This window comes from Hippocampus bargibanti, linkage group LG02, assembly GCF_051943395.1.
Source record: "Hippocampus bargibanti isolate YZ-2025 linkage group LG02, ASM5194339v1, whole genome shotgun sequence".
NCBI lineage: Eukaryota > Metazoa > Chordata > Actinopteri > Syngnathiformes > Syngnathidae > Hippocampus > Hippocampus bargibanti.
This window is the reverse complement of record NC_142735.1, coordinates 23,161,839-23,187,500: the sequence shown is the minus strand read 5'-3', so window position 1 is coordinate 23,187,500 and position 25,662 is coordinate 23,161,839. Positions and strand designations below refer to the sequence as shown.

General features: G+C 42.8%; 1 protein-coding gene across 14 annotated transcripts in view; it reads right to left on the bottom strand.

The window, feature by feature from the left end:
- Positions 1-20,625, bottom strand: part of mpdz (multiple PDZ domain crumbs cell polarity complex component) — a 36,396-nt gene extending 15,771 nt beyond the window's left edge. For 8 of the 14 annotated variants that reach the window (XM_088990284.1, XM_088990289.1, XM_088990287.1 and 5 more), the window contains exons 1-21: positions 20,542-20,625; positions 17,142-17,229; positions 14,892-15,058; positions 13,155-13,274; positions 12,434-12,573; positions 11,818-11,968; positions 11,561-11,683; positions 10,419-10,809; positions 10,157-10,245; positions 9,185-9,395; positions 7,549-7,626; positions 7,345-7,427; positions 7,120-7,266; positions 6,867-7,037; positions 5,003-5,173; positions 4,713-4,922; positions 4,156-4,269; positions 3,899-4,033; positions 2,341-2,562; positions 2,135-2,240; positions 73-271 (exon numbers count right to left, since the gene is read on the bottom strand). In XM_088990284.1, the coding sequence (XP_088846410.1) occupies positions 73-271; positions 2,135-2,240; positions 2,341-2,562; positions 3,899-4,033; positions 4,156-4,269; positions 4,713-4,922; positions 5,003-5,173; positions 6,867-7,037; positions 7,120-7,266; positions 7,345-7,427; positions 7,549-7,626; positions 9,185-9,395; positions 10,157-10,245; positions 10,419-10,809; positions 11,561-11,683; positions 11,818-11,968; positions 12,434-12,573; positions 13,155-13,274; positions 14,892-15,058; positions 17,142-17,157 (3,044 nt within the window). In that variant the 5' untranslated portion in view covers positions 17,158-17,229; positions 20,542-20,625. Of the gene's footprint in view, positions 1-72; positions 272-2,134; positions 2,241-2,340; positions 2,563-3,898; positions 4,034-4,155; positions 4,270-4,712; positions 4,923-5,002; positions 5,174-6,866; positions 7,038-7,119; positions 7,267-7,344; positions 7,428-7,548; positions 7,627-9,184; positions 9,396-10,156; positions 10,246-10,418; positions 10,810-11,560; positions 11,684-11,817; positions 11,969-12,433; positions 12,574-13,154; positions 13,275-14,891; positions 15,059-17,141; positions 17,230-20,435 lie in introns of all 14 variants that reach the window. The other 6 variants (XM_088990286.1, XM_088990291.1, XM_088990294.1 and 3 more) reach the window with 5 other exon arrangements.
- Between the last annotated feature and the right edge of the window lie 5,037 nt (positions 20,626-25,662).

The following is a 25,662-nucleotide window of genomic DNA, read 5'->3' as shown; positions in this document are numbered from 1 at the left end:
CGAGGATACTTGAACACATCACAAAGGGTAAAACAGGGGTTCTCTGTAATTAGTCTTGTCAATTGCTTTTACCCCATATCCGATCCTATAAGAGAGTGCCTGCGCAGCATGGCGCGTGCCTGAGCGTTGCTCAGCATGGCGGTGGGTTCCCCGTTAATGGCCAGGATGAGATCGCCCACGCCCAAGCGGCCGTCCCGACTGATGGAGCCGCCGTGGATGATACTTCGAATCAGCATTCCCAGACCGTCTTTCATGGCGCTCACCGTAATCCCTGCGATAGCCGTAAAACCACAGTGTCGTTCGCCCGTCAATACACTCAAGTGGGTTTAGGTTCTGTGAGTTGGGGAGAAAGCGACTCTTTGGGGACTAACAATCCAAATATACTGTCTTTTCAAGTACAGGTATTTATTCTTTTGGAATAAATGCAGTGCTTGAAATAGCGTCTGCCCGGTGGCCCGGCGCGTAAAACTTTTAAGTCGCGCGTACAACTTCTTCAAGAAAAAAAAAAACATTTTTTTTCAAATCAAACATTTGTTTAATTCAGTCAAGCAAATCGTTACTCCTCTTTCTTAGCGGCTTTCAAAACTCTCAAGTACACTTTTCAGTCAAGGTGTAGTCCGAAGCACGAAACGGGCTTCTGATTGGCTGCCGGTGCCGAGTATGCACATTATAATGTATGCACATTTTAATGTGCATACTCGGCACCGGCAGCCAATCAGAAGCCTGTTTCGTGCTTCGGACTACACCGGGACTGAAAATTGTACTTGCGAGTTTTGAAAGGTGCTTAGAAAGAGCAGGCCACGTTGCTTTGAGCAGACAACGCAATGCAAACATTGCATTGTGCACCATGATGACAAACGACAACTGGAGCAAAAGGGATATTTACCAAAAATTAAGCTGGGGAGCGATTGTGGTAGGTACTTCCTTCATTAAAAAAAAATCCTTTATACTTCGCAACAATGTTTTTTTTTTGCTATTAGTCATCTTATTGTGTTTCACGTTGTGAAAAATGGGGCAGGCAAGTTTATGGCCGGGCTGGCAACTTTTCAGAGTTGTCTGACCGGGTGTCCGCTAACTTTTTGTCATAAGTTTCAGACACTGATAAATGAGGTGTTTATTATTAAAGTAAAGGTTTTCCTTTCGGCTTTTTCCCTTCAAGGGGCCGCCACAGCGAATCAGTGTCCTCCATTTTCACAGGTTTGATTGACATGTTTGTTTTGGCCAAGCTTTTACGTCGGATGCCCTTCCTGACACAACCCTCTGTATTTATCCAGGCTTGGTACCGGCACAAGGAGACACAGGCTTATGTCCCCATTTGGCTACAGAACAAACAACTCTATGAACTTAATAAAGAGGGGTGAACATATACCTCAAACAAGATGGCGCCGCGCATGGCAGCCTTGGTCACACGCTCCTTTGTAATTTTTTGATGATGATACTAGTGCGGCGTGTTCGACCGGAAACAAATTCCTTGTGTGTACTTGGCAATAAAGATAATTCTGATTCTGAATTGACACTGCTCATTTGAGCAGTGTTAATTCACCCCTCTTAGAAGGTTCAATGCAATCTATCTATCGGTACATCATCCATCTATCCACTCATCCATCCATCCAATCATCCTGTCATCCATCCAATCATGCATCCACCCTGTCATCCATCCTGTCATCTATCAATCCATCCAGTCTTTCATCCTGTCATTGTGTCATCTATCCAATCAGCCATCCTGTCATCCATCCATCCATCCATCCATCCATTCAACCACCCACCCACCCACCCACCACTCCCATTCATCCATCCTTTTTTACATGTATTTATTTATTGGGTTGCATTTGTGCATTAATTAGTGATGGGGACTCTACTTGGGAAGAGGACGTTGTTTAGATCCAGTAAATGAGGCATGTAGTATTTGTACACACATCAAAATATGTTATAATCAAAATATGTTACACAATTAAGTTGCCGAGTTGTGTTTAACTCTGGGGCTTTTTTTGTGCAACTTCCTCCTTTCTTTAAATGTTTTAGTTGCGTTCAGGCCACTATTTGAGAGAGGCATTTATTGTTTGTTGTCTGCGGTCGAACTTGTCTAAAACTCTTTTTATGTGAAACAAATTAATTTGAAGGAATAAACACAAACCGAGACTAGAGTTGCCCTTGACAACCGTGATCGTCCGTTCGAAACTGCTCCCTGAGATTGCCGCTTGGTCACCGGCGTCTGCTCTCATGTTGACTTCCTCGTCCTCCTCGGGGGAGAAAAAAAAAAAACAATAGACCCTTCACCTCCTCTGCTCTGTACGACACAGGCATTGACACACAATTTCAGAACAGTACTTCTCAAGTTACCTCCATGGAAATTGGTTGTTCCACAAAAGTGCTGGCGGGCTCTTCGGCGTGACATTGGACCAATTCTGACAGTTCTGACTGGATTACGGGTGTTATCTGGATGTCATCAAATGGCCTGTAAGAGTCGAAGGCCTTTGTGATGTCCTCGGCAGTAGCTAGGTCCTCATCACCGCCTGGAGGGGCTGTCACCGATGCCGCGCCAAAGTCGAGATAACTTGAAATCTGTGTTGAGCATGGTTAGTTTTTGTAATTATTATGGATGCAGACACTCCCCTACTTATGAACAATGGTACATACGAACATTTTTGTCGTAACATATGTAGTATTCTCTCCAGTTGTACATGTACATCTTTATCGAGCATATATTTTATTAAATGTTTATTTTTCAGTACACGTACATACATTTTTGCAATCGATTAAAGAAGTCCTTCCATGGGAATTTGTGTCAACTCGTATCAAATAGTAGTGTTGGTGCAACACACAACGATTCACCATCGCGTGATTTATGTGTTTTCCTTCTAATTTCGCCATCAACACGGATCAACACGAAGTTTTCAGAACAAACAAAGTACCTAAAATGCATTGTGTTTCGCTTTCTCGCTTAGGGGCGTTCCAGACGTGACGTCAGGCATCGTCATCAACTCGAAAACAAGACATCCTTAATATTCAGCGGGAGTCTTAAAACGTAAAATATAGCTAACTGCCATGGAATCTTTGTAAAATAAGCTCAGTAGAAGTCATATGAAGTGATTTTACAAATTATGGACACAACTTGTCCGGAGGCGTCGGTTGGCCTTTAAACATACATTCCATACAAAATATAGCATTGAAGCAACTTAAGAACAAATTCACCTGACGAACGACTATTCGGAACGTATCTCGTTGTCGAAATTGGGGAGCGTCTATTTCTTTTTTTTTTTTAATCGACCATTCATAATTTTTGTCAACAATCTGCATCAGGATACTTTGGGTGTTACAACGTAATGTAAATAGGTGTACAAAGAAGATGGCTAGCCACAAAGCAAACCTCCGTCATCTGTTTGGTGGAAGACATTCAATGCCAGGTATGTTGAAAAAATTGGTTGGGCTATATTTGAGCAAATTTGCAAAACAGAATTGCAACCCTGCTAACTGATGTCAGTAAACTGTCCAACAACAGAGGTAAAGGTCAGCAATTAGCATGTCCGGGAACGCCCTCCCATTCTTCAAATCTTTTGGACAATCAAAACAACAAATGTATTTATTTATTTATGTGTTTTTTGGTTTTAGTATTTTTTTTTTGTTTTATTTATTTATGTATCCATTCATTTATTTCGTGTTTATTTATGTATCCATTCATGTTATTTATTTATTCCTTCATGTTGGGTTGAAATGCACAAAGGGCCAAAGTGACCAGAATTCTTTTTTTTTGTTTTTTGTTTTTTGCTTTGGTCAAATGCAATGTTCCAGATTGTTGACTGCAAAGATGCCCGAGGATTTGCCAGCCACCAGGAATTTTGTGTGATGAGGTCATGGTCTACAGTGTTCTTCTAATTTGCATATATGTCTAGCGGCTTACCTCTGGCGTGGATGTGTGCAGGAAATCCAAATCCGAGCTACTTCCGTGAAGGGCAATCATCGATGCTTGGAAAGTTTCCTCTTCGCCATAATAAGCACACTCTAACGTCTTTTCGTCCACTTCACTGGTGTCCACCTGGGAGGGAGGGAAAAAAGGTACATTTAACTGGCAAGTCAAAAATGTTGTGTTCGATTTTGTTGTTTTTTTTTTGTTTGTTTTTTTTTTAATCCCCACACTTGCTTAAAAAACTAACTAACCAATGCCGGCTCTGCTCGAAAAAGGACCACGCTGGGTGGTTCATCTTCATCCCTGTCTTGTTGTAAACTACTCCCGAAGTCAAAGGGACAGATGGCTGACAGCGTAGTGACTTCCTGTCCAACATAAAGCTGCGGTGAGTAGGAATCTCCACTTATCCCCTAAGGAAAAGTGGAGAGATTCTTTCAGTGTCTCCAAGTGTTCCGAGGATTACGGCTCAATTTTGAGAGGCAACGCCGCCAATGTGCGTTTCGCAGCCTGTGGAAGTGCCGGATAACTCTCACGCCGGCTGGTAAACCGTTTGACCTTGACACCGGTAATCCGAAACCAATACAAGTGAAAATGAAAGCTGTCGGTTGTGATGGTGAGCCACTCGTGCCACGAACGCCTACTTGTGACTTTGTCGTTAGGAGTTTGCTGTTCGATGGCGACTTTCCAGTGTTCCAACTTTCATAGTGGATCATTTCTCCCCGCTGACTCGAACGAAATGAGCTCGCTTGAAACATAACGTGACCACAAACACTAACGAGTTGCCATTTATCGGATTCAAAATACTTACGGGAAGGGGTTTGGCCACCCCGATCCGCACTATGCCCAGCGCAGCCCCCTTGAGAGCTTGGACAGCATCTTCTAAGCTAGCGCTCTCCAGGTTGGTGTCGTTAACGAACATCAGTCGATCCCCCGGCAGCAGTCGTCCGTCCTGCTCGGCCACGCCGTTGGGTACCAGGGAGCGGATCACGATGACAGTTTTTGCCGGGTCTAATGGGTCCTGCAATGGAGCCGCGTGGAATTACGTGTAAACAGAAGCAGATATAAGGCCAGGAAAAAAAAGGTTTTGTCTTTTCACACCTGGTAGTCGAGAATGCTGAATCCCAATCCCCCGACTCCCTTTTCCAGCTCAATATTTTGGATCTCCAGCTCCCACATGGCGAAAGTCGACCCCGTCACCTCTGGAGTTAGATCATTTGTTGCTTCCGCCGTTTCCACTAGGTCGATGCTACTTGGGTCGTGCGCTTGTTTCTGCTCGAAAAGAAAACGGGAGACCCCTCAATCTCTTGTTGAGCATACGTGGCCTTTGATGACATGATATCGTAATAAGCCAGGAGCTTAGTGTTCGCTTTTCAATCGGTATTGTTGGCGACTGCCGCTCAAGTGTGGAACTGGAGTCGCGCCATCATTTTTTTTTTGTGAGACCTTAATCCATCACGATTGGCAGTGCGGAGAAGTAATGGAGCAACTGACAGTTCAGGTTAACCTAATCACACATGGAGAGGCTATAGTGTCGAGAAAGACAAGGACACTCGCATCGAGTGATGGATAACCTATTATATGACACACCATCATTTACAGCTATGTTTATGCAAAAATAAATAAATAAATAAAAAGTCTATAATTTATTGAAATAATTGAGGATTATTGACTATCTCCTTGCCGCTCTTCTCTGCCACAAACCCGAGACATTTTTGACCTATTAGGGCCACTGTACGCTTTAAAAAAATGTAGTTATGCCCCTGACCTTTTTCCATACAACAAAAAGGCGATGAGACACGCCTTCAACGAATGGCTTTTTTTCCCTTTCAAACATTAGCCGCACCGCATTATAAGACGCAATCTACAATGCATCCACTAGATGGAGCTCCGCTCAAAGAAATGCCACTACGTAACTGATCCCCTGAAGCAGGCGTGGCCAACCCGAGGCTCGCAAGCCGCATGTGGCTCTTCGGCTGCTTCAAGGCAGCTCCCGGGCTTTCACACGACAACCAAAACTCCTCGCCATGGCGCTTCCATTCAAATGTTTCTCAATACACAGAACAAACCACATCAGCATATCATCAATTCCGCTACTTGATTGACACAGAGGGCAGCCGATCAGATGACTGGATCACCACTCTTGCGCAGAAATCGGTGCTAAGTGGTAAATGCCAAGTCAATCGCAATCGACCAAGAGCCAGCTGATTGGTCCCATGTGGACTGCGAATGGTGGGAGGAGGGATTTTGTGTGTTTGTGTTTTTAGGTTTCATTCATGTTCGGGCACTCCGGCTGTTGCGTGTCGTGCATACAATGTTCGTGTGTGCGCGTGTGTCTGCATGCGTCCGTGCATTGTGTGTGTGCGCGTCCGTGCATTGTGTGTGTGCGCGTCCGTCTTTACAGTATCATAATAAAAAAAATGGCTCCTCATCTCTGACTGGTTGGCCACCCCTGGCCTGAAATTTAAACTCTGGGGAGCCATTTTCGGTTGAAATATTACCGTAATGACCATATACAAGACACATCGGATTTTAAAGTGTTGTGAGCTTTTCAGAAAATTGAAGGATTTTTGGTGAGGAAAATTTCGAATAAAAGCATGTTAACGGGTAATTATAGTAAAATCTCGGATTTCAACTATAATCTGTTCCAGAAACCTGTTCGAAAACCGATTTGGTCGACAACCGAAATATTTCCCATTATAATCAATGCAATCAATGTTTTTTTTTATCATGATTGAACAATACGGAGACGCCTGCTCACAATGGAACGCTACACAAGGATAATACGTCGGTCACAATTAGGCGTGATACAAGTAACGTGTCAGGAAGCGGAGGGGAGTCCACTAGTGCATTCAGGTGTGCTCAGTTTGGTCGAGAACCCTTTCTTGGTTGTAAATCGGCATTAAAAAAAATGACATTTTTGGTCGAAAACCGACACATTCAAAAACCCAGGTTTTGACTGTACCTCTAATTGTGAAGCGACAGAAGAAGCTTCTACTTGTGGGTATGAAGCGTCGCTATCTGCTTGCAGGTGAGGGGCTGGTCTGCAGCATGTCATGTACACACACAGAGGAAGCTCCTTCAAGATTCGGACCACCTCCTTGTGGGTTTCACCGATCAGGGATGTACCGTTGACCTCAAACACACAAAAAAAGGCATTGATATGAATATGGGAAGCAATCATTGCGGTGTGAAACAGTAGCCCTCACCCCCTTTACCTCGACTAGTTCATCCCCGCTGAATAGTTTGCCGCAGCGGCCGACGGGTCCTTCGGGTAGCACGGAGCGGATGTAGTGATGGCCGCCGTTTGCTTCCAGACTGATCCCCAGGCCACTGCTCTCGCTGAATTTCTCCACTTGAGCCACCTACCCAAGCCATAATCATTTTATTTGTTTGGCTAACCAAATAAGGGAAAGAAAGTCAGCTTTTGAAAAAACACTTACGACCACTTCATTATTTGCGCCCAGAATCTCTTGCCACTTTTTCACAAGTTCCTCTTCCTGGAATGGTGTCAGCGTCGTTGTCCCTTTGGGGAAGAAACAGTTAACAAAGCCAGCTAATCTCAAACAACACGCACCATTAGAGCAATTGAAACTGTGTTGCTAGGTAGTTTGAAACACATACACACACCCCCCATGGCCTCTTACCATCATTCTCTTGTGTCAGCTGATCTACAACCGGCGTGACGGCAGGTCCTTTGTTCATTGTCTGTGGCAGCTTTTCATCTGAGGACAGAAGACACACTCGATCAGGGAGGTCAGGTGTAATGCTAGAAAGAAACAATGTGGAACGGTTGAGCTTGAAAGTCACATTTTAATGGAATTGCGGCGCCAGAACCAAACCTGGATTACTTGCATTAGGTCCTCATACCAGCAACATTTTGAGAAAAAGCTTACTGAACACCGCCAAAAAAAAAATAGCACAATAAAGACAGTACGGAAATGATGTTGGCACAAATGTATCAGTGTAAAACGTAGGACTGTTCGGCTATTCAGCTGTTCATCATTTTGCTCATCACTGGACTGGATGTTGCTGAGATAGATGAATAAATGATACATTTTATTCATTTATTTATGTTTATGTTTTTTTATCGTTTTATCTTTATTTTTTGGTCGAAGCTACACCAAGAAAAAATAATCTAGCACTGCTACATTGTAGGCCTTCCAAGACCTCTCAAATGTTTAGTGAGCATTTTAAGTCACTGTTGAGCATACCCGCATAATTATATATATATATATATATATATATATATATATATATATATATATATATATATATATATATATATATATATATATATATATATATATATATATATATTGTTTTTTTTTTATTTATTTATATATATACAGTAAAGTCTCGTTATATCGATATTCAAGGGAGTCCGAAAAAATATCGATATAACCGGGACTATTGATATATCCGACTTTGTTTGCATGTAATTTTCTCCGTGCGTGCATAGAAATAGTATCGATATAACCGGGACTATCGATATATCAGATATCGATATAACGAGACTTTACTGTATATAATTTTTTTTAAGGCTCCCAAAATGGCTGTCAGTTGCATCTTGAAGCCACAAGATGGCGACAAAGCACTAGCAATGTCAAAATGAAACTCCTCAACTCACTTCAGCATACCCTTTGGCACTATAATGCTACGAGATGAATGTAGAGGGAAAACAATTGAGCAAATAGACAAATTGACAAAACTGTGACAATGCTGTCATTTTACTTACTAAAACAAACAATAAATAAATAAATAAACAAAGTTTCTAAATACATAAATACATTAATGTACACATACACAAAACTGATGAATGAATGAATGAATAATATAAAATAAATAAATTAATAAATGGATGGATAAATAAATATATGAATAATAAATTAATATTTTTCTTTTCCTTTCGGCTTTTCTCTTCAGGGGTCGCCACAGCGAATCAGTGTACTCCATCTTCAGAGGTTTGATTGGCATGTTTCTTTTGGCCAAGCTTTTACATCTGATGCCCTTCCTGGCTTGTGTCCCCTCTATTAACCTAATAAAGTTGAATATGCTCAGTAAAAGGATAATTTTAAATGGTTTAATTTACAATATTAATTAGAAAAATATAAAGTCCCTGACATTTATGACATTTATCAGATATTAATGTTACAATATTGTTTTCCTCCCTCAATTGTTTATGGTCTTTTCCCAGCATTTTGACGCACTATTTAAATAATAAATAAATAATAAAATACATAATGTAAATATGCGAACATGCACACACAGCCAGAAGTCTACCTTGGTGAATATCCGTCTGTCCCTCCATGTCAAGGTCTTTCAGGACTGCCGCTGATGGGGGCAGGATGGTGACGACGGGGGCAACAGCGGGTGGGATCTCGTCAGGCCGGAATCCCCGACGAATCAACTTCAGGTGGACGGCCTGGCCTGTGTGTCGGAGGACTTCAACGGCTTGTTGGTTGGTGTATCCCTGGATGTCCACGCCATCCACCTACAGGGCCAGCGAGCGAGCGGGAGCCACAGACAATGTGAGTGTTCTATTCTGTTAGCTGACAACATTTGGATGAACATGTCTCCCTGTGTTTGGAACAATTAGGGAGACATTAGCCAAAAAATGTTTTTTTAAATAGTTACATCCATTCAGAAGTCATTTTTAATATAATCATTAAAAGTCATTAATGACTCATTATGTTTAATCTTTTATATTCCCAGAAAAAAAAAATGTCCCATTAATTGTTAATTCCTTAAAATAATGCAAATCCACAGACTGAATGGATTAATTCCTCCCCGTCGATAGCACACATACTGTCAAACATTTCCTGCATCACATAAACTGTTAACATTTGTATTATTAATTAGTGTTGAGCTTTTTGGGGAGGTGTGGAGGGGGTAAATGATTACAGCACTCGCAAGAGTTACCGGATTGATATTAAAAAACAAAAATCATTTAACCAAGCAGAGTCCGATGTGAAGCCATTTTTTGGTAGAACCAAGTAATAAAAATAAATTAACAATAATGAAAAAAGTTTGCCATGCATCTGCGACATCCAATTGAGGCTCATTTGAGTCTAGGCAAATGGCTTCTTTAAACAAAATGAGGTTGCTGCTACTTTTCTGTTACTATAAAAACGGCCATTGAATTTTGTGACAATCAATGAAAATGCTGTCAGGGGCTACTCATGGGCAAAAAAAGAATAATTTTGTCACCCACAGCGATTCCAAGAAAGGCTTGATGCCTGCTCATGTACTTACAGCCACTATCTGGTCTCCCACGTGAATACGACCGTCTTGATCTACAGCGCTGTCTTTTGTGATGCTCTTGACAAAAATACCGGAGGGATCTGAGAAAAGAAAAGACATACATTGTTTCACCGCTCCTATATTGTTTGTTACAACTTATAATGTCCTGAAGGTACTCTAGCGTAATGTTCAGATGCAATTTCCTGCAGCAGGCGAGTGGTTACTTTCCATATATAATCCCGCGATTGTTTTTAGTTCAATCAATACTGCTCACCTGCATTTTTATCCCCGACATATCCGGCAATTGTGATTCCCAGCCCCTGTGAGTTCTTGATGAGTCTCACATCAAATGTGCCTTCTTCTTCTTCTTCTTCTTCTTCTCCCTCTTCGCACTGTGAAAAGGGTTTAGCAATTTTAGCACGGGCATGGCCGCACGATACGGACGCCGACGTTGCTTTCGGAGGGACGCCGACCTTGTCCGCGGGGTGCGACGCCGGCGTGGACGCAGAGACGGAGGGGTTCTCGTCGACGTGGCCCCGAGTGATGACCAGCTTCACCCGGTTGCCGCACTGCCGCAGCACCTGCGCCACCTGCTCGCTTCCCATCCCGTACAGGTCAGTGTCCCCGATTCTGAGGATGTGGTCGCCGCTTCTCAGACGGCCGTCCTTCAGGACCAAGACAGTGTAAAAAGACAAATTAGGGAATCAATGTAGACCAGGCATGGCAACATTATTTATGAATTTATTAATTTGTTTATGTATTTATTATTTATTATTCATGTATTATTTAGAATCTATTATGTATTATTTATTTATTATTTATTATATATGTTATTCTTTATTGCGTATTGTATTATTTCTTTATTTTTATTTTATTATTTACTGCATTGTTATTTTTGTATCTATATATTTATTTATTTGTTATTTATTTATTTACATGTTGTTTGGTTTGTTAATTTATTTGAGGTGAAGTAAAAAATATTTAAAACATTTAAATGTTGTATGGAAAATATGACATAATTTTGTCAATTAAAAAATAATTATAATTTTAGCATCATATCATCATAAACATTTCTCGCCTTTTAAATTATATGTTTTGTATTAGCAAGATGATACATTTTAACCACGTGTTTAATATATAAAAATAACATAGAATAATATACACTGAGTTTGGATAGTATTATTAATAATATTACAATAAAGAATATATATCAAAAATTGTAATGTATTTGGGTTACACCCAGTAACAGGCGGATTGGATTGTTTTCTGAAATGTCACACCGATAAATTAAAATGCATGGTTGATATTGTGAAAGCTTTTATAGGTTAAACTTAAAAACTTAAAAACAAAGACATTTTTTCTCATATCCAGAAATGTATCATCAATACATTTCAGCTTTGGATCAAGTGCTGTCACCTGGTCGGCGATGCCTCCGGGAAGGATCGTTTTCACAATAACGCCGGTCGTCTTCCCACCAACGATACCAAAACCCAGGCCGGTCCCATCGTTGACCAGTTCGATAGTCTCCACATGCTGCCACTAGATAACAAAGGGATAATTTCAAAACAAATGTGAACACAAAGTACATTTCAGTGATCCTGCTCCTGTGAAACTAAATTAGTTTGCGAAAAACGTTGTGTGCTCAAGGCTATTTGCGACATGGCGGCACTTACAAGCTGAGGTATGGGTCCCCGGGCCACGGTGAGCTGCACCCTCTCGGATGCTGTCTGTAGGATGCCGATAGCTTGCTGGTGGGTGACCGTCTGGTCTAGTGGCTGACCATTGATGGCCAAAATCTGGTCGGCTTCCTTTAACTTGCCATCGCTGCAGTGGAGGAAAGTAAAATTCATGTTGTGGTGTCCTCTGGACCACTGTAGGGGAACCACTGGCGATATTTGACTCACAAGAGAAGTGTCATAACAGTTTTGGGGTTTCCTTGCCAGATGTGAAAGATTCGCTTAGATGAGCCTTTATTTGACTCAGAATGGAGAAATTTACATTTCACAGTAGCAAAAAACAAAATACAGGAGCTACTGTAAAGGCAGCCACTCACCCCAAAATTGCCTGGCTGTACTTTTTTCGTGGCTCAGCCATTGTTTATTTTGGATTTTGGTTTTGTTTACCCATTTATTGAAAGGCGCCCTGGAAAAGCCTACATTTACTCCAAATGGCCGACACTTTTTCATGAGCCGTTTTTTTCATGGCCCATATGATCAAAATGCTACTGTAATTTTATGTTGTTGATGGAAACTGCCTTGATGGGATGTCAGAGAGTATGCGTTCGCTTACCTGTGAGCCACACTTCCCGTTTGGATCTCTTGGATGAAGATACCAAGCTCCCCTCGGTTCTCACTCTTCAAGCCCACCACGCTGAATCCCAGACCTCCCGACATTGGCTTCTGCAAGTCCACGTGTGCCACGTAGCGGCCCTGCGGCGCATACCCGCATTTCAGTATAACTAAAACCCATGGAGCCACTTTGGCCGGGGTTCGACATTAACTCATTCGCTGTTATTCCCGTATTTAGTCTTGAATTGAAAAGTGTGACGTGGAGCCCCATTCCCGAATTTGTTCGGGTTTTGTTTTTTCTTGCGGAGGGTGCCGATAAAGCGCTGGTCAGACATCTGGCAATGTTTTTCCCTCCCACGAGGGGGCAGCATTTGCCTTTTGTCCATGTTAGAGCTTTGTTCCAGCTTCAGCTCTTGTCAAAGCGTTACATAAATCAATATGTATGTATTGCATTGTATTTTATTTTGGACAGCCGCCCCCATTCCAAGCTCATATAACTCCAGACCCATATTACTTAAGAATTAACTTTTTTTCTGATGAATGAAGAGATTCTAAGGTTTCTTACGCTGCATTGATTGTTCATGTAGTCCTAAAATGTAATATTCTGTGGGTTAAATAATAATTTAATTTGAGTGAAAATGACAAAAAGCCTGGCACTGGAGTGGACACGTTTTTGCACATCGTCTGGCAATGAATGAGTTAAAAAAAGATGGTGCTTGTACCTGCGCCATAGTCTCAATAATCTGATCCAAGTGATCGTATGTGGGCTTGCTATTGCTGATATCCGAAAGTGCCACATGGCTGCCGTTGTGTTGCGCTTCTGTGATGCGATCACCACCGCCCTATGAGGAACAAACACACAAACATTTCTTACGTCTCCAAGCCAAAAGTATTTCATGCCGCCATCTACTGGCACACACTTGACATTACAGTTACGTCAACGCTTGAATTGGACAGACAAGCCTCCTTCCTTTGTCGACGATAATGAGAAGATAGTTATGAATCAGTGGCGTGTCCGAAAACAGTACCCGGTTGAGAAACATCAACATCCGCAGCACTGAATGAGTTAAACAAGCGTGATGGCTCTTCAGTCTGGATGCTTGGCGAAGTGCTATGATCTTCCCAATCCAATATTCCGCATCTCGAGGCTCGTTATCCTCCATGATGAGCCGCATCAAAAGCCGCATAATCCTACAGAAGATTATGGATGCTATTTTTTTCTCCCCACAATGGCTCTAAGACTCCAAATATAATATTTCTATTATCATCTCGGGCCATCTGGATGACTCAATGTGCTTCTTTTTAATGACTGCTGTGACAGATGAACTGAATTTATGCATAGTACATAAAAAATGTTTATACTCCATTAAATAGATGTCATACACATCATACACATATTTTTTATTTATTTTTTTGTCCTTGGCCCAAAGTGGACATTGAATCACTGGTACTTCCATAGGTTATCATCGCAACACAATTATTCTACTCTAACTAGTAATGGAATGCCATATACACAAGACATAAGCTTCAAAAATATATTTGACAAATATTCATAAAAGACAACATGAATTTCCTTCCTCAGAGGAAATAATAATAATACATTTCATTTATAAGCTGCTTTCAAAACTCTCAAGGACACTACAATCACAGGATTTTTTTTTCTGCGGGTGAGCAGCGGTGGCCACAGGTGCCAGCGTTCACTCAACTCGGAAATAACAAAGTTAAAAAAAAATGTTCTCAGTGGAAAATGGTCCCCAGCCTTTCGAGCGATGTGTGTATCATTTACCTGACTGCTAGCAGACGTTAGCGTAGCATGCCGCTAAAGTGCTTTGTTGGACAGGCTAACTAAGAGGATTAAAGTTCCAGTCTGGTCCTTGCATATCTAACCAATTGTTTCCGCCCCACTTCACACACAACCAGCGGCCTCTTTTTTTTCTTGTTGCCATAGCTACGCAGGTCTAACCGAGGTCCGATGGATTGCTTTTCCAAGTGTTACTAAATAATCTAAACAGCGCAGCTCTTTGCTCATCTCATCTCAGAAGCTGGCCCACCCTCTGCCCTCCCACTGCATTGTTTGCATATTTTCATTCGGCTTCCAGCGGCCCCCTTAAAGAACTCTTCGCTTGCAATGATAACGCGAGATAAGCATGCGCCACTCAGATCAACAATGAACCAAGGAGGATAAGGCGATCTGTTCTTTTCTCTTTGCTGTGTCATGAAGCATGAAGCAGTGGCGTGCGTGCATGTGTGGGAGGGGTTTGTTGGGGTTGGTGACCTCCCACACCACCCTTGTATAAATTGCACATAAAATATTTGTTTTTGGCCCAAACACATTAAAGTCTTCTACTAGCTGGCATCGCAAATTAGAATTGGTCTTCAATTCAAACTCCCCCCCACACACAGACACACACAGACACACACACACACACACGCCCCATATCCCAAACGAATCCTGTCACCTGGTCTTTGAGCTGCTGCACGGATTTTTGCAAGGCCAGGATCTGGTGGAAGAGGGGGCTTTGGAGCACGGACTTGAGCAGGCTGAGTTTCTCCTCGGTGGGCACCTCCCCCCGCTCCTTCAGCTTGGCCTGAAGCCGCTCCACCGCCTGCAAGACACGTTGTGTGTCTGAGAGCCACCCGTCGCATATTTTAGTGACGGGCCGGGAGAGAAAGAGGACAAAACATTTGTGGTTATTCATTTGGGTTTTGGAATAGCAAATTGTTGTGTTGAAATCATCAGAAAACAACATCAGAAAAAGGCAATCACAGTTCTCAAGCTCTTGTATTTGGAGATTCAATTTTTAAATTAGCGACAACACTGATTTTGCCACTGAAGAAGATTATTTTGGATAATTTGAGTTTGCTGAATTGAGCGGAAAACTATTTTTCCACACATTTTTTTAGATATTCTGTGGTTTTGTTTAGTTTTTTTTTTACCAAAGTACTTTACTAGTAATATGCAAGTTGTGATACTGGTATAGTGATACCTCAGCTTATGAACGCTTCACTTCACGAACCTTTCACCTTACGAACATTAAATTCGCAAGAATATAATCATGGCATACAAACTAGTTTTCGGCGGACGAACAAAACCACACAGCGCAAGGGTGGCTGGCGTACTAGTTTTCGGCAGATAAACACCAAACCACATGGTCGAAAAGAACCACGGTGGCTGGCGGACTAGTTTTCCACACCCCCTTTGAGTGGAGATGTGGTTTGCTATCGAGTGGAGTACTTTTGTTATTATGGGACCGAAAAAGACCCCACCACAGTCTAGTGTTAAGCCGAAGAGGACACAATAGAAAATTACGGTTGAGCAGAAGAAGGAGATCATTGAAAAACACACTTTCTGGGAACCAATTAAGTTCGTAAGCCGAGGTATCACTGGATCTATGGTTTCAAATGCGTCCGTAGAGTTTTTCCCTTTCGTTTTTGGCGCGACATTGTGAAAGAAATAGAAGCAGTCCATGAATGACGTGAAAGCACAAACATGACTCTTTGTAACAATTACAATTTTTAAATTGACTATCAACAGCTTAAAAATGAGACCCCCCACCCCTCATAACTTTTTTATTACATTTAAAAACATGTCATTTTGACATTCAGCAGCCTCAAACTACCCATAAATCAATTGATATACATATATATAGCTATATTTATTTTGGGGCGTCAATATTATCAAATTAATCTCTAAATATTTTGTTAATTTATCTTTTCGAGACATTTATTTAAAATTCTTGGCTTTCAGCTTTTCAACAGTAAATCTGCTCTTGTGTGCCACAAAGCCACACAAATTATTATTGTGCTGAATCAAATTTCGATCAAAAAATTTCTCAACATTTTTGTCGATTTTGCACACCAGTCGCCAAATCATCAACAATTTTACAGCAAATTTATGCTCTTAGATTTTTAAATAATGCCCTCGGCTTGAATATGGGGGGATTGTTTTAGCTAATTCATCGATGAATCAACAACATACTCATCAGATTGTTAAAACACGACTTGCTACTGTACTCATGAATAAATAAATAAATAAATACTACCTAAATAAATAAATAAATAAATAAATATCAATTCATGCAGCCACTATTCGAATTTTCCATCACTCTTCTCTGATTCAGTTTTATAGCTATGGATTAGGTCTGTTTACAAAATGGACTTCGGCTGGAGTCCATATTCATTCCCTGTCTGCCACTAATGTGTTTTTCTTTTCAACCTGAGGGAAAAAAACCTTTTCAATGCTATGGGACCCTTTGGCAAAATGATGGAGGAAATGAAACAAATCTTGGAGTGCCTGCCAGAGCCAGCGAAAGCGCCTCATTGGCAACGCTCCACTGTCATGTGGACAAAAATGAAGCAATTTCCCGCGCTCGCCCACTGTGACCGTCACCTAAAGGGGAACGCGCGGGGTCTGAAGTGACGATTTGTTGTTTCAACAAAGCCTGTTGACAGCGCCCCGGCGTCAGCATGTTTTTCCATCTCGCCGAACCAGACAGGTAATCCTATTCGAAACACATCCCATTGGCCGTGCTTGAGTGAGCAGACAAAAGGTTCGAATGAGAGGACGGCGGTCGTGAAGCGCGTTGTGTTCATGCTGACGTGAACGTTTGACAAATGGAAGTCAACGCTTTACGGTTAGGATCATCATTTTGCCGCGCGATGACTCCGTGGAGTGCATTAGGCTTCCATTGAGAACAGTATCGACTCACCCATTGTTTCAATCATTTTTACAGCTCCAGGCGGGCGGGATTTCTGCCCATTAAAAGCAATTTCACACTCGATCCGCTCGTCAAAGGCCTGCAAAGCAAAACGGAACGTTAGTGGCGACAAAGGAAGACCTTTGGTCGAGCGACATAAGCATTGGGAGGAGGAACTCTTCATGTGGGTCATAAATTGGAGGAGTCACTGATGACTCTATTCTGTCTGTTCATACAGTTGTTGGCGGGTCCTCGTTCCTGTATCGCATTGACTTAAAGGACAACCGACACCTCCGAACAAGTTGTATCCATAATTTGTAAAATCACTTGAAATGACTTCTCCTGAGCGTATTTTACAAAGATTCCACCGCATATCGCTTTACATTTTAAGACTCTCACTGAATATTCAAGAAGTCTTGTTTTTGAGTTGGTGCGGATTCCTGACGTTATGTGACGTCAGGAACGCCCCTGAGAAAGTGACACACAATGCATTTTGGGTACTTTGTGTGGTCTGAAAACTTCGTGTTGATTCGTGTTAATGGCGAAATTAGAAGGTAAAGCGATGGTGAATCGTTGATTATGAATCGTGAACTATTTGATACTAGTTGACACAAATTCCCAGCAGAGAAATCAGCCTATTTCCAACGGAGCTTGGGCGCCATGTTGTCCATTTTCTGGGATGCTACACATCAGTCCTGGTGGCTTGAATTGGTATGGGAGGACTTCTTTAATCGATTACAAACATTTATACTTTCCTCTTCAGAACTATTTGAATCATATCCGTAACTAGATGAGTAACAAGAAAGCATCTGCTCCGAATCTGGAGCCATTGTTTTGATTCTAGAGCAATGCAAGACGTCCTGGCGTGACGTCACGAACAAGGGGGCGGGAACTTCTGAAAATGCCCAATTCGCAGCTCAATTTTTTGCAGATTTTGGACACTTTAAGTCATTTTTATTGGTGTTTTGCATTTGACTAAAAATATCAGCCTGCGTGTTTTGGGTATTTTAGATGGTCTAAAACGTTTTTTCTGATGTCAATTAGGAAACAAAAAAATGGTGTCAGTTGTCCTTTAAGTTTCTGTGTGCGAATGAGCAATTGTTCTTAACATATTTTCCGCAAAATAGGGGCACCTAAAAGTCTTCACTTTTTTTCCAAAGCAGACCATACAGCCTATAATACGGTGTACCTTATATGGATTTTTTTTAACATACAGTAAAGTCTCGTTATATCGATATTCTAGGGAGTCCGAAAAATATCGATATAACCGGGACTATCGATATATCCGACCCTGCGCGCATGTAATTTTCTCTGTGCGTGCATAGAAATAGTATCGTAATAAGCGGGACTATCGATATAACCGATATCGATATAACGAGACTTTACTGTATATCATTCATTGATATATGATTGTGCGCTTTATAGGCCGTAAAATACCCTACACACGATACTTTGCTCCACATATTATTTCTCCTGTAATTAATTTGTGGGGCACTGTCGCACTCAGTAAATAGTATTGAATGGTGGCGTTTGCATCAACAGCTGGCAAGTATTACCCGAGACAACATTTATTCGATTATATGGAAGTAATATAAGTAGACGCCATCTTGATAGTTCAATACCGCAGCCATATTGGATGTGCCAGAGTGAAGTGATTTGTGACGTTGTAGAAGGCTGTGTCAAGCCAAAGCATTGAGACCGAGCTGTTTGTTTTGATTGTATGGTGCCATTGTAACGTGATTACATGAATGTTGTTTGCTCATGTCATCGGAAATATCGTGGCCATGTGCAACACGGCACATGCGTTGACATAGTAATGGCCAACTTGGTTCAACGGGAGTCTGAAGCAGAAATAAAAAAAGAAACATGGGTGAAAAATATCAGCATTTTATATGCCCGATGGATTTTGTTAAAGAGGTTCAAATAGCCTAAAGTTCCCAACCGCAATGTAATCAGTCGCTTCTCATTTGTGCTACGGGCAGACTCAACAGATTGTGTTCGAAAGGCTAAACGCTGCCAAATGTCTGAAAACATGAACAGTCTTATTCAAAATGTATTTCAAGGATTGCCATAACCATCCTGATTTCATGAGTATAGCCTTTTTGCGTCATACATTACCGAAGTTAATGACAAAGTATTGAGGTAACTGTGACCTTTTTGGGGTTGATGAGGGCATACTTCCAGCAGCTCCTGTATTTTGTTTTTCTACTTCTTCCTTTCCTTTCCCTTTCATAACTTTGCTGCTGTGTTACTTCTGGGTAGAGTGAACGCTGGCGCGAATGGCTGCCGTTTTTCACGCACAAAAAAAACCTGTAAAGTGTCCCTGAGAGTTTTGAAAGGCGCTTAGAAATTAAATGTATTATTATTATTATTATTATTATTATTATTATTATCATTAAATACAAACGTCCATATACAATTTGGCATACGCTAGATTTTTTCTTCATGGTTATGCAGAATTATATACTGTTCCGTATCTACCTGTGTCCTCAGTGCACAATATTTACACATGCACACATATTTGTAAAGCCCTGTTATGGCACCAAAAAGAACATTGAAAACAGTTGATTCACTTTGAAAAACTCTTTCACGCTAACTTTAAAGCATTCATATGCCCGATACACCAAACACAATTTTAAGGCAGGCCGGGATAGGCTGTTGTTGATAAGATTGGGAATCAATCAAACAAAATCACACGATTTCCCCCCTTTATGTTTATTATGTCTCATTGATCAATCGCTTGACATTATTTTAAAACAGCTACTAGGGTGGGGGGGGGTATTCTTGCAGACCTGTTGCTCAAGTGGGTTGGGAATGATCCCATAGCACAGGAATGTCTCTTCATTTGCATTATAAAGTGCAGTTTGCAATTATGTGGCGCTGTACCATTATGTTGGGGGGGGGGGGGGGTAATTATGTGAAACAAACAGTTATGACGTCTGAGTGTGACAACCTAACAAATGATCCACCGAAGACCGTTTACTCCTTAGCTAGTTGCAGGCGGTGGAGTGAAGTCCGAAAGAGGACGTTCGGTGGTTTTCTTGTTTTCGAAATAATAGCTGACGGATGCGTCCGTGTGTACAACAATCAGCGTTTGCTCATTTCAAACGTTGCAGAGTCAGCGAAGACAATCCGCTTTTCTCGACTCCTCCTCCTTTTCCTCCACCTCTTCCCCCGGCCAGTCTCATCCGATCCGATTGAAGAAAAGCAACAGGCTGCCCAACCAAAACTCGGGACCAACTTTGATTGCATTACCGCTGCTTTGCCGAGTCAAAAACATTTGACACGATCGGAGTAAAAACTCACTTGAAAGTCATTCGTCGTGTTGACAGATCAATTCTCGACGTCGCCAGAACAAAAGCCGCATTCGAAAATGCGTATTTTGTACATAAATCACCATATATCTACTTACATGGATATTCGTTTGCACCGCGGACGGTTTCCAATGCGAGCTCGTATAGTCCCTCGGCTAACGGCGCACTTACCCGGGTTTAATAAACAAAGGGGGCGTAGCGTAACCCGATCCTGCTGCGGTCTTTGGGCGAAAAGAGAGAGACAAGCTCTGCCAGGGGCGGAGAGTTGAGTCTCTGGGGTTAAGGCGCCCTCTGGTGGCGTCATTTGCTCCCTGCAAAGCCTGACGTGTGGTCCCCAATTTACGATTTTGAGTGGGTGCGTTCGTAATTCAAAACATTCGTTTCCTCGAATCGTCATCTCAGAATTCCCCCTTAAAAATGAATTTTATTTATTTTATTCTCCAGCCACCCAAAACAATATAGTGTTGTATTTGTGTATTTCAATGAAAAAAGATACAAATGTACACCAATGATGAAAAGGTTTCATATATATATATATATATACAGTAAAGTCTTGTTATATCGATATCCAAGGGAGTCCGAAAAAATATCGATATATCCGATCCTGCGCCGAACTGCATTAAACAAAAGCCGCCAAAAGAGGGCAGCCAGGCGCCATATAAGAAACGGAGCTGGCCATTAGCTCCCTTTTTTTGGGTGAGAGATGTTCCCCCAATGTTGCCTCAAAATGGCACATATAATTCTTTAATGATTGTAAACATGTATGCTTTAATCTTCAGAACTACAGTGTATTTGAAACATATTCATAACTGGATGTGTAAAAAGAAAGCATATTATCCGAATCTGAAGCCATTGTTTGGATTCACAAGCAATGCAAGACGTCTTGGCGTGAAGTCATTTTTATTTGCATTTGAATAAAAAGTGACATCGGCTATCCTTTAATACACAGTATGGAATGTTAATAATTTTCAAAATCATCGCGCTTCAGCAGACAAAACAAGAAACATTGTTGCAAAAAACGATTGCATTCATATACAGTACAGTGGGCATGTACATAACACAACAGGGAAACTGCAACGCTTACATCTTACTGTATTATGTATACAATTTAAAAAAGTCATCAATCTTCTTCTGCTTCCCATTTTTACCTTTTAACACAAACACTTCAATAATAACCGGGTATCGTACTAAACGGTACTAATTATACATAAAAAGACTAGAAATGTGCAAGGGAAATGAAAATAGTATCGTAATAAGCGGTACTATCGATATAACCGATATCGATATAACGAGACTTTACTGTATATATATATATATATATATATATATATATATATATATATATGACGGGTGTCACAATAGTGACGGTCTTCATCTCCACGATGCTGCCATATTAATGAGACCAGATGCGTGGATGTATCTTTTTATTTATTTTATTTCTGCAACACAGTATGGCAGAAGGGATGGGTGAAGTCGCATGGGTTTCGTCTTGTGATTAACATAAATCTCCAGATTGTTCTGAATATGCAAAACATTGTAGATAACAAAACAGAATGAACAACGTGTGATCGTATAGTGATTATTTACAGAAAAAAAAAGAATACAACCCAAGTTCATTGTTATTTACATGATGCCCCTGAACGCACCATACGCGGAGACTCGACAGAACACGTGGTGCGCTTGCAAGGGCGCACAGTTCAACCCGCCACGAACATTCACAGGCAAATGAAACACGACACAAGAAACTAAATATTGTACAATAAAAACGAAATGAAGCAATTATTACCTGCAACACAGTATGGCAGAAGGGATGGGTGAAGTCTCATGGGTTTCGTCTCGTGATTAACTGCGCAATAGAAAAGCACTATGAAGTACATGTGCTTCAAAGCTCCACTCGACAAAACGTGAATTAAATAATGACACAAAAAGTAAGCGCCGTTGCGTCACTTCCTTCATAAATTAATAATCTAAGTGCACAGCTCCGTTACACACACACACACACACACACACACACACACACACACACACACACACACACACACACACACACACACACACACACACACACACACACACACACACACACACACACACACACACACACACATATATATATATATATATATATATGTATATTGTAGCAGTTGAGGAATGAGAACACACGGTCGATTGGAGTACGTCTTTATTCCGACTGCTAACAATGAGAGAGTAACCTGCTGGGTGAGATGCCCGGTCCCAGTGCCCGCCACACAGCCCCCCCAGAACACCCAGAAGGACAGTCAAGGCGAAAATCTTGCAGGGGGCTTGACCAGCCTGCCACAACGACTATGCAGTCCGTCGTTCGGTGGTAAAGGTGAAATTGCTCGGGCAGGTGATCCGGGTGAGAACTGAGTGGGGGAACGACACTCAACCCTGGCATGCCGCGGAGAGGCTGGAGGTTTTGGAGGGCGTCCGGGACGTGGGACCTGGGCCGGCGAAACGTCCTCGCCTGCAATTATGTGAGCCGGCTTGAGTCTGTCTATAGAAACGCCCTCCCTTCTCCCACCCATATCGAGCACAAAACTCTTCCCCGTGTTCGAGCACTCTAAACGGGCCATCATACGGCGGCCGGAGGGGAGAGCGGTGGGCATCATGACGCACGAAGACGAAACGGGCTGACCTGAGAGCAGACGGAACGAATATTTTGGGGACGCCGTGGTGAAATGGTGCTGGAGCCAGGGGCTCCCCTGGCAAAAGGGGGAAAGAAGGTGCACCCGAAGCTTCAGGCAGGAATTCACCAGGGATGCGGAGTGGCTGACCGAGTACTAACTCTGCCGGAGCGGCGTTAAGGTCTTCTTTAGGAGCTGAACGTAACCCGAGCAGGACCCACGGAAGCCGGTCAACCCAGTTACCGTCCGATAGTGCGGCCCGTAGCGCGGCTTTAAGTGACGGGTGGAAACGTTCACACATCCCGTTAGCCTGTGGGTGGTAGGCCATAGTGCGGTGTACCTGCACACCCAAGGACTGCGCCATGGCCGACCAGAGCTCGGACATAAACTGGGGGCCTCTGTCCGAAGTGATATCGGACGGCGTGCCGAAACGTGCGACCCAGGATGACAGAAATGCGCGTGCAATGTCTGTCGAGGTTGTGGAGGACAGGGGGACAGCTTCCGGCCACCTAGTGGTCCGATCGACCATAGTGAGGAGATGTGTGCAACCCTGCGAAAGAGGGAGGGGCCCGACCAGGTCCACATGGACGTGGTCAAATCTCCTGGCCGGAATCGGAAAAGTTTCTAGGTTCGCCCGGGTGTGCCTGTGGACTTTGGCGCGCTGACATGCCACGCATGCAGCTGCCCACTTCCTGACGTCCTTTCTTAACCCAGGCCAGACAAACTTGGCCCCAAGTAGTTTGACTGATGCCCGGACGCCAGGGTATGAAAGGGAATGAATTGAATCAAAAATTCGCCGACGCCACTCCTGCGGAACCACGGGACGAGTGCGACCCGTAGACACATCGCAGAGGAGAGCGGGACCCCCTTCACACACTGCCACCTCCTCCAGTTTCAGGGCCGTGCCTGCTGCCTTGAGTTCGCGGATGTCCGGATCCTCAGATTGGGCCGTGGCCATCTCTGAGAAATCCACCCCGAGCTGGACTGGACAAACGATCGTGCGTGACAGGCAATCGGCCACAGGGTTACATTTGCCGGCCACATGCCGAATGTCTGTTGTGAATTCGGAAATAGCCGCTAGATGCCGTTGCTGTCGGGCCGACCACGGTTCGGTCACCTTGGACATGGCGAATGTAAGGGGTTTATGATCTACGTAGGCGGTGAACCGGCGCCCCTCGAGGAGGAAACGAAAATGGCGCGTTGCAAGATAGAGTGCTAACAACTCTCTGTCGAAAACACTATACTTGCGTTCGTTATCTTGCAGCTTCCGACTGAAAAATGCAAGGGGCTGCCATTCGTTCTCCACAAGCTGCTCAACCACCGCCCCTACGCCAACATCAGACGCGTCGGTAGTCAAGGCCACCTGTGCGGTTGAGATCGGGTGGACCAGAAGAGTTGCACCCGCAAGAGCCTCCTTGGCTCGTTCAAAGGACTGCACTCGTTGCGGGGCCCACTCGACGGGGTCATTAGCCTTCTTTTTTCTCAAGGCGCCGTAGAGGGGTTGTAGGAGGTCGGCTGCGTGAGGAAGAAACCGGTTGTAAAAATTTATCATGCCCAAAAACTCCTGCAAAGCTTTAACTGTGGCTGGGCGGGGGAAATTCACCACAACCTGCACTTTGGCGGGTAAGGGGATGGCACCCTGTGGAGAAATGCGGTGCCCCAAGAAATCGATCTTGGGCAAACCAAATTGGCACTTCACAGGGTTAACGATAAGGCCATGCACATCAAGACACTTGAAAACCATCCTTAAGTGCGACAGGTGTTCCTCTGGTGAAGGGCTGGCCACAAGAATGTCGTCAAGGTAGACGAACACAAAATCTAGGCCTCGCAAGACTGAGTCCATCAGTCTCTGAAAGGTCTGTGCCGCCCCCTTCAGGCCAAAAGGCATACGGAGGAATTCAAAAAGGCTAAAAGGGGTTATTACTGCAGTTTTTGGCACATCTTCTGCCCGTACCGGAACCTGGTGATAACCGCGAACGAGATCAACATATTGTCTGATTTTGTAAATAATTTGCAAATTTTTCTGTTCACTATTTTTGTAATATTTTACACATGATTGACTATTTCATGGCGCAATTCCTGAATAAATTTGTGAATGGCAGTGAATAAGTTAACACTCCAACTAAAATTCCGATACCATGAAAATCCCTAATACGTAGTCACACAACCATGGCCAAATTGTCACCACCGTCAACGTCAAAGGGAATTTGCAATGCCTTTGATGATGGCTTACTTAGTATCACCGACATCAGTAAAACGACATCCGTCTTTTGCACACGAATGACTTATTCCTCGCCATCTCTTTCCCCTAGAGAACAACTAGCAGTTAAGTGTATGAAGTCATATGATGCAATAAAGACGTGCCCCCGAGGTTTGCGAGCTCAATATGTCTCCACCGATGATTGAATTAAAGTGGCGACGGCAGCGTGGTCGTCCGCCTGCTCTTTTGATTCATCGCCAGCGAATCAGTCAATATTCACAAAAGGCTGACATGTAATAAAAGCCCCTGCAATGGCATTAGATCACTATCACTAACACTAAAAATCTCATTTGTCCCGAGAGCTGCAAGGC